Raw genomic sequence first — 18,311 nt, forward strand, 5'->3', positions numbered from 1 at the left:
CTGTACAGGAGATGGTCAGAGACTGGAGACATGATACAAGAGATGGTCAGAGACTGCAGACATGATACAATCAGATGAGCAGATCAATGCAGCCTCACCACTGCCCATCAATGCAGCCTCAGTGTGCCATCAATGCAGTCTCACTGTGCCCATCTGCAGCCTCACTGTGCCCATCTGCAGCCTCAATGCAGCCTCACTGTGCCCATCTGCAGTCTCACTGTGCCCATTTGCAGCCTCACTGTACCCACCTGCAGCCTCACTGTGCCCATCTGCAGCCTCATCAGTGCCATTAATGAAGCCTCACTGTATCCATCTGCAACCCCATCAGTGCCATCAATGCAGCCTCACTGTGCCATAAATGTAGCCTCACTATGCCCATCTGCAGTCTCAATGTGCCATCAATGCAGCCTCACTGTTCCAATCAGTGCAGCCTCACTGTACCCATCTGCAGTCTCACGGTGCCATCAATGCAGCCTCACTGTACCCATCTGCAGCCTCATCGGTGCCATCAATGCAGCGTCATCAGTACCATCAATGCAGCCTCATCAGTACCATCAATGCAGCCTCCCTGTGCCCATCTGAAGCCTCATTTTGCTCATCTGCAGCCTCACTGTGCTATCAATGTAGCCTCGCTGTGCCCATCTGCAGCCTTACTATGCCCATGTGCAGCCTCAATGTGCCATCAATGCAGCCTCACTGTTCCCATCTGCAGCCTCAATGTGCCCATCTGCAGCCTCACTGTGCCATCAATGCAGCCTCACTGTGACCATCTGCAGCCTCATCAGTGCCATCAATGCAGCCTCACTGTGCCCATCTTCAGCCTCACCAGTGCCATCAATGTAGCCTCACTGTGCCATGAATTAAGCCTCACTGTGCCCATCTGCAGCCTCACTGTACCCATCTGCACCCTTACTGTGCCCATATGCAGCCTCGCCAATACCTTGATTACACAGAGCACGTATCTCCCGCTGAGTCATGGAGCTGGGGTCTGAACTGTTCGGCAGCCGTCCACTCACTGTAACAAAGCCCCGCCTCCTAGATCGTGATAGACGGAACACTGATTAAATTTCCCGGCATTGGATCAGTGTTCCATCTATCACAGTCTAGGAGGCGGGGCTTTGTTACAGTGAGTGCAGGGCTGCCGAACAGTTCAGACCCCAGCTCCATGACACAGCGGGAGATTCCCCATGGATGAGTGGAGAGAAATAAATCACTCCGCCAGGGAAGGCAGGCCGGTACTTGAGCCAGCACTGACATGCAGAGCGGCCGCAGAAGTGACATTCAGCCAAAACACAAGAAATAGTCCCTCCCACACACCCACAAGAAAATCTACAGAGAGGGACCCAGAAGTTGAAGACATTTTTTTTATTATTCTGCATGCACTCTTCTCTGTCAGATTGTCCGGACCCCCTGCTAGCTGGGGCCGGTACAACAGGACCAGTTGTACTGGCTTATCAGTGACCCTGGGTAGGAAAGTTATATACTGTGTCAGATCTTCCAAAGATTTCAGTTTCAGCATTTCTGTGTTAAATTTAAAGTGGCTTTGCCCTAAAATAGCAAGGTCTGTTTATTTTTTATGAGCCCTTTCATTTTGCTAAAATGCTGGATTAAACTGCAAAAAAATTCTGTTGGGGGAACAAAATAGCTGTTATATTTTTCCCTGGTTTATGCCCGTGACATCATCCTATGGCAAAATCCCAGGGAATGCTGAGTAGACCAAATCTCACAGGAAGATGATCATGCAATATGCTGGAGCATCTTCTCCCCAGATTTCGCCCACACCAGATAAGCAGACCTTGCTTGGAGTGCAGAGCCCATTGGAACATTCCATGCTGCAACAGGCAGTGGCTGATAAATTAAGGGAATCATTATGGGAGGGAAGGTTTTAAAGGATCCTTTTGTCAATGTTAGCAGAAATACAGTACCTTCTAAATATGAACAATTCAGCTTATAAGTACCTGTTTTCTGTCCCATATCATGCAGGCTAATGTATCCTGTAGAAATATTCTCTGCAGGGATGCCAGTCCTCCTCCTGGTGCTGAAATGTTAGTGTTGCAATGGTTAATAGCTTTGGGTCTTTGGGCTGAACTGCATTGGAGATAGTCTGGCTTGAACTCTCCCCTTCCCCTATCCTCCACCAAGAAAAAATATTTCACTATTTACACTGAAGGTAGTATGATCTCTGAAACTGGAAGAGTTACATATAGTAGGTAAGGCTAAAAAAAGATTCCAGTCCATCCAGTTCCACCTATGGTGTGTGAGTGCCCTTGTGTTTATGTCAATAGTACATCCTATACGCCTGCATGTTGTGATCATTAAGGTGCCCATCCAATAGTTTTTTGAAACTATCGACACTCTACTCATACCACTGCTTGTGGAAGAGAATTTCACATCTGTACTGCTCTGACAGTAAAGAACCCTCTACGTAGTTTAAAGTGATTGTAAAGGCTTGTTTTTTTCCCTATAAATATAATAAACACGGTATACTTACCTGCTCTGTTGCAGTGGATTTGCACAGAAAAGCCCAGATCTTCCTCTTCTTGGGTCCCTCTTCTGTGATCCTGGCCCCTCCCTCCTGTTCAGTGCCCCCACAGCGAGCAAATTGTTATGGGGGCACCTGAGCAGAGTCACAGCTTTCTTGTGCCCCGCACCTCTCTCCCCTGATTGGCTAGCTGAATTTGATTGACAGCAGTGGAAGGGAATGGCGCTGCTGCTGTGTCTCAGCCAATCAGGAAGGAGAATTTTGGAAGGCACTCCTGGACATCGCTGGACAGAGAGGGACCTCAGGTAAGTGTTGGGGGGCTGAGAGCAGCTGCTGTACATAGAAGGACTTTTATCTTACTGCATAGAATGCAGTAAGATAAAAAACCTTCTGACTTTACAATTCCTTTAACCACTTTCAGACCGGACCATTTTGCTGGTCAATGACCAGAGGTCTTTTTACACTTTGGCACTGCGCTGCTTTAACTGGTAATTGCGCGGTCATGCAATGTTGTACCCAAACAAAATTTGCGTCCTTTTCTTCCCACAAATAGAGCTTTCTTTTGATGGTATTTGATTGCCTCTGCGATTTTTATTTTTTGCGATATAAACGTAAAAAGACCGCAAATTTTGAAAAAAAATGATATTTTCTACTTTTTGTTATTAGAAAAATCCAATAAACTCAATTTTAGTCATACATTTAGGCCAAAATGTATTCAGCCACATGTCTTTGGTAAAAAAAAAGTCAATAATTGTATATTTATTGGTTTGCGCAAAAGTTGTCACATCTACAAACTAAGGTACGTTTTCTGGAATTTACGCAGCTTTTAGTTTACGACTGCCTATCTCATTTCTTGAGGTGCTAAAATGGCAGGGCAGTACAAAACCCCCCCAAATGACCCCATTTTGGAAAGTAGACCCCCTAAGGAAATTGATAAGAGGCATGTTGAGCCCATTGAATATTTTATTTTTTTGCCTCAAGCGATTGAATAATGACAAAAAAAAATTTTTTTTTTTTTTTACACAAAGTTGTCACTAAATGATATATTGCTCACACATGCTATGGGCGTATGTGAAATGACACCCCAAAATAAATTCTGCTGCTTCTCCTGAGTATGGGGATACCACATATGTGGGACTTTTTGGGAGCCTAGCCGCGTACGGGGCCCCGAAAACCAAGCACCGCCTTCAGGCTTTCTAAGGGCGTAAATTTTTGAGTTCACTTCTCACTACCTATTACAGTTTTGAAGGCCATAAAATGCCAAGATGGCACAAAACCCCCACAAATGACCCCATTTTAGAAAGTAGACACCCCAAGCTATTTGCTGAGAGGCATGTTGAGTCCATGGAATATTTTATATTTTGCCACAAGTTGCGGGAAAATTACAAACTTTTTTTTTTTTTCACAAAGTTGTCACTAAATGATATATTGCTCACGCATGCCATGGGCATATGTGAAATCACACCCCAAAATAAATTCTGCTGCTTCTCCTGAGTACGGGGATACCACATATGTGGGACTTTTTGGGAGCCTAGCCGCGTACGGGGCCCCGAAAACCAAGCACCGCCTTCAGGCTTTCTAAGGGCGTTACAGTTTTGAAGGCCATAAAATGCCAAGATGGCACAAACCCCCCCCAAATGACCCCATTTTGGAAAGTAGACACCCCTAAATTTAGGGGTACACTAGTGAGACTAGGTAATAAATGGCGGGTGCCCTGAAACTATAAAAAAATAACTAACCAACCAGCGTCACCTGTAACAGTTATATGGTGATCACTGGTGAAAGGGTTAACTAGGGGGCAATTAGGGGGCTTTATGCGGTAGTATATGGGGGTCCCTGGCGCTGTAAAAAGCTGCAGCGAACCTAAATACCTACCTGCCTAACTAGCGTCACCTGTGACACTAATACAGCGATCAGAAAAACGATCGCTTATTAGGCTGAGTTCACACTGGAGCGATGCGGGAACGCCACGAATGCGCGGCGGGTTCCCGCATCGCATGCCTCCCGGCGGCAGTTCACACTGCCCTATGCGAACTGCTGGGAGTGTCAGTGAAATGTTACTGACACCCCCAGATCAGTTCGCATATCGCAGTGCGATCTGCAAACTCGGATCGCATGGTGTGAACACCCATGCGATCAGATTCTGCTGCGGGCCAAAAAAAGGGTCCCGTGCGAATTTGCGGCGGGTGCGGCGAATGGCTGAACTCGAATCGCACAGAGATCGGATGTGATTTGCACTGCAGTGCGGTGCGAATCACATCCGTTCTCATAAACCGCTGCAATGTGAACCCAGCCTTAGTGACACTGGCGACGGGGGGTGATCACGGGGTTAAACCTTTATTGGGGGGGTTAGGGGGGTACCTTAGAACTAAAGGGGGCTAACCCTAACTGCCCTAACAGTTATTAGTCACAAATGACACCCGCCGGGTGATCAGGGGGTTAAACCTTTATTAGGTAATAAATGGCGGGTGCCCTGAAACTATAAAAAAATAACTAACCAACCAGCGTCACCTGTAACAGTTATATGGTGATCACTGGTGAAAGGGTTAACTAGGGGGCAATCAGGGGGCTTTATGCGGTAGTATATGGGGGTCCCTGGCGCTATAAAAAGCTGCGGCGAACCTAAATACCTACCTGCCTAACTAGCGTCACCTGTGACACTAATACGGCGATCAGAAAAATGATCGCTTATTAGGCTGGGTTCACACTGGAGCGATGCGGAAACGCCGCGAATCCGCGGCGGGTTCCCGCATCGCATGCCTCCCGGCGGCAGTTCACACTGCCCTATGCGAACTGCTGGGAGTGTCAGTGAAATGTTACTGACACCCTCAGATCAGTTCGCATATCGCAGTGCGATCTGCAAACTCGGATCGCATGGTGTGAACACCCATGCGATCCGATTCTGCTGCGGGCCAAAAAAAGGGTCCCGTGCGAATTTGCGGCGGGTGCGGCGGGTGTGGCGAATGGCTGAACTCGAATCGCACAGAGATCGGATGTGATTTGCACTGCAGTGCGGTGCGAATCACATTCGTTCTCATAAACCGCTGCAATGTGAACCCAGCCTTAGTGACACTGGCGACGGGGGGTGATCACGGGGTTAAACCTTTATTGGGGGGGTTAGGGGGGTACATTAGAACTAAAGGGGGCTAACTCTAACTGCCCTAACAGTTATTACAGTCACAAATGACACCAATGCAAAAAAAAAAAAAAAAATGACATTGGTGTCACTGTGACTGGGGGGCAGGGGTAATTGGGGGGGTGATCGGGGGGTAAAGGGGGGGTGTGAGTGTGCCTGGCATGTTCTACTGTGTGTGTAGAGTGTTGGTGCAACTCACCGATCCGCTCTCCTCCGTGTCGGAACGAAAAATACCGACACGGAGGAGAGAATACATCACTTCCTCTCCTGTGTTTACATTACAGGAGAGGAAGTGATGTCACCGGGGATTTCTATTCGTCGGGAGCGATCGCGAGGGGGTGGCCATGAATGAATGGCCGCCCCCTCGTCCCGGATCGCTCCCGGACGAAAACCGACCGCCGCAGGCACCGGGCGGGGGCCCGATAGGGCCCCCGACCCGCGGGAGGCAAGGGACGTACATGTATGTCCTTATGCCTGCCCGTGCCATTCTACCGACGTACATCGGCGTGCGGCGGTCGGCAACTGGTTAAGGTTAAACTGCTTCTCTTCCAATTTTAGTGAAAGGCCATGTGTCTTTTTAAATTCCCTTTCACTGAAAAGTTTTTTCCCTATACTAGTGTCACCAGTATGATATTTGTACATCGATTCGCTATCATATCCCCTCTTAAGCGTCTCTTCTCAAGAGAGAATAAGTTCAATGTTTGTAGTCTTTCCCCATAGCTAAGATCTCCCAGTCCCTTTATTAGCTTTGTTGCCCTTCTTTGGACTCTCTCCAGTTCCAGCACATGCTTCCTGAGGACTGGTGCCCAGAAATGGACGGCATACTCCAGGTGCGGATGGGCCAGCGTCGTGTAGAGTGGGAGAGGATTCTGTAAATCATCCAAATCTCGCCTATTAAGAGACCTGGTTACATTCTGTGTAAACAAAAAAATAACTCTACTCAATGGAGAAGGAAAGTGGGTCCCCATCAGACCATCTCTAATGCAGTTCTACCCGAGTACTCAAAGCTATTAACCATCACAGTAAAAGTTCAGTGCCAGGAAGAGGACCGGGAATACTGCAGAGAAGATTTCTATAGGTTCCAGCAGCCTGCAAAATGTGTAACATACTTCACTGAAGGTAAGTTAGGTCACTGAAACTGTAGAGAAAAAAATAGCTACACTTCAGCTTCAAGAACTCCAGGGAGGTTTCATCATTCACTGAATTAGATACAAAGATGGAATTAGTACCTGATATGTTGCAAGCAACCCCAGGGAGACACCTCCTCAGAGTTCTGTGTCCCTTTAAACAGTTCTTCAGCAGAGGTCCCCTAACAGATTCTCTTTAAAGTGTTAACAGTTGAAACATAAATCTGAAGGAAAATATTAAAAAAAAAATCTACACTGCTGTGGTTATATATGTATTACATAACAGACATTTAGACATAGCAGGAGGCTACTAATGGAGTGTCAACATGTAATCTTTGAAAGGAAAATTAATAATTCATTTCATACTGTGCTCAAATATACAAATAATATTGAAAATATAAAAATGCAAAAAAAAAAAAATGTATAAAAAAGTGTTGTCAAATAATGTTTAAATGGTAATATACATTTTCAATAGTCCAAAAGTCCAAAAAAAAAAAAAAAAAAGAAAACAGCCACCACGACGATTCTTCAATCAAGTGCACAGTGATAAATAAATTTAGTGACAGGAATAGAAAGTGCTGTTTTTTAGAAGTTTAGGCAAACATCCTACTTATCAGATTCATCAGACACCCATGACAGGTTTCAGATAAGCAGAAAGATGTATTAATATGTATCCACCCATATAGACGACTCTTACCAGCGATGTAAAGATGTAACCATTGATGCAGGCACTTGTCATCATTATTATGTTATTCAAATGCTTGTTTATTCTGTCCCCCAGGTTTCTGGTCGTGCGTCCCACATACTGGAGCCCGCATAGACAGGAGATCAAGTAGGTAACATGGGTGGAATCACAAGAAATGAACTTGTCTGGCTCAAACTGTTTACCGTTACTTGAAGATCTAAAGGTCTGTACCTTCCTCTTAACTATATTAGTTGTCTTACATGCCTTACACCTCTTAGTCCTTGTACACACGGTCGGAGATTCCGACAACCTAATTCCGACGGATTAATTTCGTAAGAGGTCCGGAAGTGATGTTGCATACACACGGTCGGACTAAGTTGTCGGAAAATCCGATTGTACATAACGTGATGACGTTATTTCGTTATGACGGGACTATGTCCAGGCTAGTAGCCAATAGCTTTGGCCTAGGAATTTGATCTGAGCATTTGTGGCACTTTGTCCGTCGGAGTAGGCTACACATGATCGGAGTATGTCTGATAGGAGCATTTTGTCTGAAAATTTTACCGGCAAGTTGGAAAACTTGGTCCGTCGGATATTCCGACAGAAACAGTCCGATGCAGACCACACACAGTCGGAATATCCGACAAAACGGTCAGATAGGAAACATTCCGACGGAATCTCCGACCGTGTGTACAAGGGCTTACTGTGGTAAAAGCCTGCTGAATCAAGGAAAGTACAGATCTTTTTGGGAGGGTTGTAGACATTTTGTGAAAGCCTATTCCTTAAAACAGGGGCCCTGTGATAGATGAATCTGGGTTGCTTTGGGAAAAGACTGGCTAGAGTGTTGTGCCTCAAAAGTATGGGCCAATGTTTTTTAATGACATATTCTAGAGATTTGTAATCCCTGCTAAAAACCACCAGGAATGCTAAGTTGTTCTTATTATCATAGGATCTCTTTGGCCTGTTCTCCAATAGGCCCCGTCGGTGTAAATTTTGTACTTGTGTCTGGATGGATGTTAAAACATCTTCTCTATAGCCCTTCTCATTACATTTGTTCGCCGTCACCACCTCTGATTGTAGGGCATAATCCTCCACATTGGTACAATTACACAGAATGCGCACAAATTGTTTTTTGGGGATAGCCCCCAACCATTTTGGGTGGTGGCAACTGGCTGTTGGTATATAACTGATTCTATATCAGTTTCCTTAAAAAATGTTTTTGTAATAATACAGCCGCTGGACTTGGTGAGTACCAAATCCAGGAAACTTATCTGGTGTAAATCCCATGCTCTGGTGAATCTTAGTCCATATTCACTGATGTTTATTTGGGTAAGGAAGTCAGACAGTTTTTTCATGCTGCCATTCCAGAGTATGATAATGTCATTGCTGTACTGTTTGTACAAAATCACCTCTGGAATGTGTCCAGGGTATATGACCTGTTCTTTCCACTGGCTTAGTGAAAGGTTAGCTACACTGGAGACATATTTAATCCCCATAGATACCTTTGATCTGGTTAAAATATGCGCCCTCATGCCAAGAAGTATTGTTGGTCATAGCTAAGTCCAATAGAGACATAATCAGTTTGACCACACTATTTATACATTTACTTGCACCACACTTTTTTATACATTTATAAATGTATTTGCATTTCTATATTTTCAATATTATTTATATATTTGAGCACGGTATGAAATAAACTTATTAATTTTTCTTTCATTATTTGACCTTTGGTTATACTATGAGCTGCTCTATATTTGGTTACATTTATAATTGTGGTGTACAGGGTGCGCGGCTTAGAGGTTTTATACCTTTATTTACACAATATGTAATCTTTATTGGGTGGAAAATCAAGCGTACCATGTGGCTAGTTTTTCACAGCAGTAAATTGATAAAAACACTCATGAACCAGTGATTTATAAACAGACAAAGTAGAAAGGGCAATCCAGATAGATTGCAAGTTCTAGCAAACTTCACAGTGCTAACAATCAAAGTAAAGGTCTGCCAAGGGTAAAAATGTATTGAAAATTGCACTGGCCTACAGTCTACTGGGGTCTTATTAAATGTTGTTTTCACTTTGTAATACACAAAAAAAAACATCACATCATCATTACAATCAGGGCACCTCATGTCTATGGTTTCCTGCTATCTTTTTGTTGGCGGCATCAATTCAATAGCATTGCTTTGCTTTTTATATGCTATTCCTTCTTTTCTGGTTTACTTGGAAATATTCTGTAAGCCCTTGTACACATTCCGACGGAAAATGTCCGATCGGACTGCGTTGTCGGATAATCTGACTGTGTGTGGGCTCCATTGGACTGTTTACGTCAGAATATCCGACAGACAAAGTTTTAGAGCTGGGCTCTAAAACTTTCCAACAACATGATCCGATCGGACTTTGTCCGATTGTGTGTAGAGAATTCCAATCGGACAAAGTGCCACGCATGCTCAGATCAAATACCTAGACCAAAGCTATTGGCTACTAGCCTGAACGTAGTCCCGCCGTAACGAAATAACGTCATCACGTTACGTACGATTGGATTTTCTGACAACTTTGTCCGACCGTGTGTATGCAACACAAGTTTCGGACAAAATCTGTCGGACAAAATCCGACGGATTTTGTTGTCAGGATGTCCGACCGTGTGTACAAGGGCTAAGAGTCAGAGTTTTTTTTATTGAGTGATTGGGTTGTTCATTTTGCCATTGAAAAATAGATTTAAAGTGAAACAATTAGCTAGTAGCACCCTTTAAAGAAAACATGCTGTATATTAATGTTTTATGCAGGCAGAAAGTGAAATCTTTGCCGTTTTAAGGCCTGTGCTTCGTGAACTGGTGCGCAGTCATATTGGAATAGGAAGGGACCATCCCCAAACTGTTCCCACAAAGTTGGAAGCATTCAATTGTCCAAAATGTCTTGTTATGCTGACGCCTTAAGAGTTCCCTTTACTGGAACTAAGAGACCAAGTCCAACCCCTGAAAAACAACCCCACACCATAGTCCCCCCCTCCACTAAATTATTTGGAACAGTGCACCAAGCAAGGTCCATAAAGACATGAATGAGTGAGTTTGGGGTGGAGGAACTTGACTGCACAGAGTTCCAACCTCAACCCAATAGAAACACCTTTGGGGTGAATTAGAGCGGAGACTGAGAGCCAGGCCTTCTTGTCCAACATCAGTGCCTGACCTCACAAATTTGCTTCTGGACGAATGGTCAAACATTCCCATAGACTCACTCCTAAACCTTGTGGACAGCCTTCCCAGAAGAGTTGAAGCTGTTAAAGCTACAAAGGATGGGCTAACGCAATATCGAAACTCTATGGACTAAGACTGGGATGCTATTAAACTTCATGTGCATGTAAAGGCAGGCCACCCAATTGACTTGCATAGTTTAGGAGATATCCAGTATGTGTGCTGCTGCCGATATTGGGCTGCTGGTGCCCAGGGCTGGACTGGGACAGAAATTCGGCCCTGGACGTCATCCAGACCGGCCCACTTACGTTTTGAGTGTCCCATCAGCATCCCCTTTACATCAGATTCTCATCAGCAGCCCCCTTACATCAGAGTCCCACCACAAGTTCCTTACATCAGAGTCCCACCACCAGTTCCTTACATCAGAGTCCCACCACCAGCTCCTTACATCAGAGTCCCACCACCAGCTCCTTACATCAGAGTCCCACCACCAGCTCCTTACATCAGAGTCCCACCACCAGTTCCTTACATCAGAGTCCCACCACCAGCTCCTTACATCAGAGTCCCACCACCAGCTCCTTACATCAGAGTCCCACCACCAGCTCCTTACATCAGAGTCCCACCACCAGTTCCTTACATCAGAGTCCCACCACCAGTTCCTTACATCAGAGTCCCACCACCAGCTCCTTACATCAGAGTCCCACCACCAGTTCCTTACATCAGAGTCCCACCACCAGTTCCTTACATCAGAGTCCCACCACCAGTTCCTTACATCAGAGTCCCACCACCAGCTCCTTACATCAGAGTCCCACCACCAGCTCCTTACATCAGAGTCCCACCACCAGCTCCTTACATCAGAGTCCCACCACCAGCTCCTTACATCAGAGTCCCACCACCAGCTCCTTACATCAGAGTCCCACCACCAGCTCCTTACATCAGAGTCCCACCACCAGTTCCTTACATCAGAGTCCCACCACCAGTTCCTTACATCAGAGTCCCACCACCAGCTCCTTACATCAGAGTCCCACCACCAGCTCCTTACATCAGAGTCCCACCACCAGCTCCTTACATCAGAGTCCCACCACCAGCTCCTTACATCAGAGTCCCACCACCAGCTCCTTACATCAGAGTCCCACCACCAGCTCCTTACATCAGAGTCCCACCACCAGCTCCTTACATCAGAGTCCCACCACCAGCTCCTTACATCAGAGTCCCACCACCAGCTCCTTACATCAGAGTCCCACCACCAGCTCCTTACATCAGAGTCCCACCACCAGCTCCTTACATCAGAGTCCCACCACCAGCTCCTTACATCAGAGTCCCACCACCAGCTCCTTACATCAGAGTCCCACCACCAGCTCCTTACATCAGAGTCCCACCACCAGCTCCTTACATCAGAGTCCCACCACCAGCTCCTTACATCAGAGTCCCACCACCAGCTCCTTACATCAGAGTCCCACCACCAGCTCCTTACATCAGAGTCCCACCACCAGCTCCTTACATCAGAGTCCCACCACCAGCTCCTTACATCAGAGTCCCACCACCAGTTCCTTACATCAGAGTCCCACCACCAGCTCGTTACATCAGAGTCCCACCACCAGCTCGTTACATCAGAGTCCCACCACCAGCTCGTTACATCAGAGTCCCACCACCAGCTCGTTACATCAGAGTCCCACCACCAGCTCCTTACATCAGAGTCCCACCACCAGCTCCTTACATCAAAGTCCCACCACCAGCTCCTTACATCAGAGTGTCCCCCTCCCACATGTACTCACGGTTCTAAAGGCAGCCTCTCTTCTTCCTCTCTCCAGTCATGTGATGACAAGCGATAGGGGAGAGAGGAAGGAAAGTCTGCTGACCGTGTCTATCTCCCCCTGCAGGCTGGAGGGAGCAGAAAGCCTAATGCTCTCTCCAGCATATCTCGGACACTGCTCCTCCTGACAGGAGTGAAATCGAAATCACTCACTGTCAGAGAGGAGCGGCTCCAGGACTGCACCAGACCGGCCCACTGAGCCATCGGCCCACCGGGAATCTCCCGGTAGTCCCGTTGGCCAGTACATGCCTGCTGGTGCCATTTCTTCAGGGCTCAGGCCATGATCGGCGACTCCTGCTCACATGCATGGGAGTGACCTCATCACGGCCCCGCCAATCACAGCGCCGGAGCAGTGAACCCAGAAGCAACTCCGGTGGAAGATATCCGCCGTTTACTCGGAGTGCCGACGTTGATTCAAGGGAAAATCATTCTGTGGTATTTCATAATGAGCTAGAATGCGATTTATACTAGCTCATTATGCCTTTGTCTTGCAGGGTTTACAATCTCTTTAAGGACCAATAAATTGCTGCTGCTGCTTCTGCTTGGTCCCATTCTTTTTGAGATAAATAAAAAATGATGACAAAGGGATTTTTTTATGGTCGTTGATGTATTTTTAGGAAGATAACACCAAAATTGTACATAAATCGCACATAAATCGTACATAAAAACGTGCAAGAAAAGGATGTAAAAATGTGCAAAGACGCGGATGGGGATGTAGCCTAAAAGTTATCTTTTAAGCAGTGCTACTGTTTATGTCTGGGAGCAACATCCCATCCTTTATAAATTGTTTAGATTTAAATGTACTAACAAATTGTAATCTCTTTTTACTAATAATGTATTGCTAATAATGCATCCTTTGATAAAGAAGCGTGTTTATGCACATAAGCTTACTAATTATTCCACCCTAAAGCTAAACTCCAGGCAGATATAAACAAAACAAATAATTGCAGATCTGCTATCTTTAATACATCATTAAATATATTTTGTAATTGTAAGAAATGTAAGTGCCTGAATTTGACCCCCTATATCGCATTATGTATTTCAAAACCTGTAATTGAAAAAAAAGAATGGTTATTTGTCTAAGTAAAAGATAACACAAAAGATTTTGACCATACAAAAATGTAGTCTTTTAGCAACCGCTATGAGGAAAAAAGAAAAAATACATGGTCATGCCACTGGATGACTATCTCACCAATCCTAAATCAACCTGTTGCATATCAGAACTTCCAATTTGCATAGGTGTTAAGCTGTGTTCACACTGGGGTAGCATCAAAGTCGCGACTTCAGCGGCGCTTGCAAACAACTTCTTTAATAGAAGTCAATGCAAGCCGCTCTGAAGTCGCCTCCAAGTAGTACAGGAATCTTTTTTGGAGCGACTCAACAGTTCCATTGCACTGAATGGAGCGCGACTTGTCAGGCGATTAGGTTGCCTAACAAGTCGCCCCAGTGTAAACCGAGCCTTAGGGTGTATGAGTCACAAAGGACTAAGGCTCCATTCACGCCATGTCTTTTGGACGTCAGGCATCCCACAATTCTGTTTGCGTGATTTTACGGCGTTTTTTTGGACAACACTGCCCACAACACGAAATGCCATGGTGTGAATGGAGTCTTAAAGGGGAGCTCCACCCAAAGAGGGAAGCTCAGCTTGTCTGCCTCCTCCCCCCTCCGCTGCCATTTGACACCTTTTGGGGGAGCGAGTGCTTGGTTTTGACAGGTGCCCACTCCCAATTCCAGCTCAGTTTGCAGGTGGCGAAGTGAACCATAGGTTTAGCCCCCAACCTTCCCACTGCAGCCAGCCCACTCACAAAGCACAGCACAATTCGTGCATGTGCAGTAGGAAACCGGCTGTGAAGTTGCAAGGCTTCACTGCTGGCTTCCCTTAGCCAAGATAGCGGTGCCAGCACCCGAGAGCTGATTCAGGCTGGATGCCTAGACAGATAAGTGCCCCAATAGTAAAAAATCAGCAGTCAGCATTTGTAGCTGCTGACTTTTTTTTTAGGAGAGGGGGGGGGACTCCTCTTTGAGGCAGAGGGTCAGCATACGAACTACACAACTACAGTTTTCTAAAGATGGTCACAACCTATGAATTCTTCTCATGACAGGTTCCATTTAATAAAATGTGTCCTTCATTTCCTATCTGGAAAAAGGAAGATAAACTGTTGCTTTGTCATATATTGTGGAAAGGTACATTGCTTCCCGCAGCTGTCCTGTGATAACCAGGCTAGAGCTTGACTGGAATACCCTCAACTCTAATGTGCCCAGAGCTGTCATAACCAGACCACTCACTGACTTTGAGTGCTTGCTATTCCAGCCTGCCCCTTGTCTCACCCCTTATCCCACATACTGTATATCTAGTCTGCCACATGCCCCGCAGTTTATCACTAAATGGGAGCAGGAACTTAATTTCCCCAGTGAAGACTATGACAAGATACTAATGTTTACTTATAAAACTTCCATATCTTCTAGAGCACAGGAGCGCAACTATAAAAGCCTCACCTGATGGCATTGGTGCCCTACTACAAAATAGACCTATCGATTCTGATGTTTGCAGGCTCCAGGTACTATGACTCATATCTGGAGTATCTGCCCTCTCATAACTCCTTTCTGGGACAAAATACTTCGCCTCTACTATGATTTAGTTGGGGACAGAATCACTAATTCTCATCTTTTTACTCTGCAATCAGTGATGCCTACATCCTATAAAAAAAAAAAAGAAAAATAGTATTTTCTGACACTTCTTGACTCCTGCACATGCTGTGATCACTAGGGCATGGCATAAACCACAGGCTCCGTCCTTTGTGGAGTGGGCCTGTGAGATGGACTCCATTTGCTATTTGGAAAATCTGATCTCCTGGGAAACAGATAAAACTGATGATTATACTCTTACATGGTCGGTCTGGAATCACTTCTGACATTCCTTTAAATTTGTCGCTTACCTCTGATTTCCCTGTTATAATACTTGCCATAATTTTTTGGATATATAAGTTATTTCTTTCTCATAGTGCTTGGGTTTTGCATTTTCCTTTCCTTCTCTCTCCATTCTTTGATGCTAAACAACCATCCGTAATTCCACATGCTTGTCTGGTCACAGTCATACTATTGTTACCTGTCCGCCCAAGAGAGGTATTTCTATTGCTCTCATTGTAGATAGCCCTCTCCGTGTGAATGACTTTTTATGTTTTCTGTTTTTGGCATATGGCATATTTGAGAGGCTTCATACTGAACATTTGTTTGACTCTTGACTGTCTCATTACCCGCCTACTAGGGCAGTTATACTTCGTCGTTATTTACCCAGTGGGGAATTACCCTGTTATCTTTTGTTATGCTTTATGTACCAGCAAATGTTCCAACAAAAAATGTAATGAACCGGAATTAAACATAAAATCTATCCTCCCAAGACAACACATATTTCTCAGATATATTCAGTTCCCCACATCTATACCAAATTCATATATAGCTATATAGGCTGTCAATTGTTCTGTTGTTTATTGGCTGTTCTATGAACCCTAAGCTGGAATCTATTCTTTCAAGAAATGTTGTCCATCGTTCATTCATTGGTTACAGAACCAATGTGTCCATGAAAGCTTCATAATATGCTCCATAAAACACAGGGAATAATGTAGAAAGTGGGTATGGCCTGGAGTGGCATGCAGTAGGGCGCTGGTGAGCTGAGCTCCACCGGCCCGATATCCCTAATGACTCATCCTGTTACCAGATCACCCGCAATCCACCCGTTTTTGACTGCCTGCACACCCGGTGCCCTTTTTCTGCTGAGGTCCAGTGCAGACGCAAACGCTTCACAGAAGCTAAAAGATGCCTCCATATTAAACACATCATATATGCCATGCTTTTCCCTGCCTACCTCCGGGTGGAGGGCGACGACAGAATAATGTAAAAAGTAGCTAGCCTTTTTGCTAGAGGACCTTTTTTCATTGGAAGAAGTCACAGTATTGTGATCACATACTATTTTGTATTAGTATTTAAATTGTACTAAAATTGGAGACTCAGGGGCATCTACCATAATATTTTCATATTTATTCACTGGAGTAAAATGTGAACTCATACCTAATTTTTTGTATTAGCGACTGTTTCTCTTGTGCTGTTGCTAGATGACCCGAGTAGTACACTGGGAAAAACATAATATTCCAGTTGGTTGAGAACCATGTCATAAAGAATGGGCAGTAAAAGTTCTTGTATGTGATCTTTACTATCTGTGTGGTTCCAACCCAAGAGGATGAAACTGATAAGATTATCAGAAAGCCCCAGATGACTTTAAGGAAAGTTGACGTACAAGACTGACATCGAGATTTCTCATGATTTTCCTGTTGATTCTCTTGGTTTGATTGTCCTCCTTCTCCACCTGTAAAAGAACAGCAAAAAAAGTACCATAAACAGTTGTTTTTATTTCACTTCTTCCTTGCTATGTTAAAGTGCAACTATATATAAAATAAAGAATGACATATGATTCAGTCTGTCACTAAAATTAAAACGTATGCATAACCAAAACTTTTTTTTAAGCTTTGAATAGAGTAGAAATTCCTGGCCGGTTACTTTTGAGCTTTCTGCATACCATTTGGAAAATTTCCCTTTATTTGCTGTCCCAGTTATGGGAATACTTCCAATATATATATATATATATATATATATATATATATATATATATATATATATATATTAAGCCTGAGGAAATGAGCGATTAATTCCTCGATTAATTGTTAATTTGTTTGATTCTTCAAAATTCTTTTGATCGGTAGGCTAGCCTGGGGCCACTTTGGACCAAGCTGTGGCTGCGGCTCCGCTCCCTCCTCCTCCTCTACCATACGTCATACACAGTCTGCGGGCATCTCCCGCTTTGAGAAAAGTACAAAGTATTGACTCAGGGGGGCTGAATACAAATGCACGCCACACTTTTCACATATCTATTTGTAAAAAAAAATTGAAAACCATTTACCATTTTCCTTCCACTTCACAACTATGTGTCACTTTGTGTTGTCAATCACATATAATCTCCCAAAAAATAAATTACGTTTTTGGTTGTAACATGACAAAATGTGGAAAATGTCAAGGGGTATGAATACTTTTTCAAGGCACTCTATCTAAAGTCAGTAGCTAGTACTGTATAGAGGGGAGAGTGTTGAAACGCTGCCAAGTACTGCTGTCTGTGGATATTCAGCCTCTCTATTTGTCTTAATAACCATTGTAAAAATACAAAGAGTGATGGGAAATTTCAATTTTTACCATTGTTACCAGAAAAGGACTACAGGGCAAAAGTTACAATGGAAATATTGAAGTGTTTTTCACTTGTTTCCTGTTGTTTGTCCAGGTTAGGAGGTAAATCTGCACAACTGGGCACAGACAGCATACAACAAAAACAACAAAAAAATAACTAGACAGATTTTATTCCTTACTAAAAACAAAAACCTACTGTATATTTTATGTACCGTATGCTCCCTGATCATTTTGGTTCTAGAAAATGTGAAAATGTAAATCATAATGTTACAGCAGCCTATGACATTAGTAAAACGATGACAGTCAGACCCTCATCTATCAAAGTGGCAGTAATTGCTTTGAGAAATTGGGGGTGGATTGTATGCATTTAAATATGATTTTACTTACATTTTGTTAAATTAGGACATTAAAATTACTCTGTAAAAAAAAAGTCCCCAAAAAGGGTTACATGCAAAAGATTAAAGTTAATATTTACCCTTCCCTCTGACTACACCCCAAAACACCACTGACAGGGTCACTTTAATTAATATTCTGGCAAAGGGGATGAGTGACCTGGCATAGTTTGGATTGCTGGACGAATTTGATGGAAAGTGTGCAAACCCCAAACACTTCACCAAACTCCACGGAAGTCTTTAGGAGCCGAATCTTGTTTT

The 18,311-nt window shown here is 44.3% G+C and overlaps 1 protein-coding gene across 7 annotated transcripts in view; it reads right to left on the reverse strand.

Moving 5' to 3' along the window:
* Positions 1–18,311, reverse strand: part of SLC35F4 (solute carrier family 35 member F4) — a 395,994-nt gene that overhangs the window by 52,455 nt on the left and 325,228 nt on the right. For 6 of the 7 annotated variants that reach the window (XM_077464441.1, XM_077464444.1, XM_077464443.1 and 3 more), the window contains one exon: positions 16,495–16,789. In XM_077464441.1, coding sequence (XP_077320567.1) covers positions 16,495–16,789 — 295 coding nt within the window. The remainder of the gene's footprint in view (positions 1–16,494; positions 16,790–18,311) is intronic. The other variant, XM_077464447.1, reaches the window with a different exon arrangement.

Source organism: Lithobates pipiens, unplaced genomic scaffold, assembly GCF_037356315.1.
Source record: "Lithobates pipiens isolate NorthernLeopardFrog02 unplaced genomic scaffold, aLitPip1_a1.2 Scaffold_30, whole genome shotgun sequence".
Classification (NCBI taxonomy): domain Eukaryota; kingdom Metazoa; phylum Chordata; class Amphibia; order Anura; family Ranidae; genus Lithobates; species Lithobates pipiens.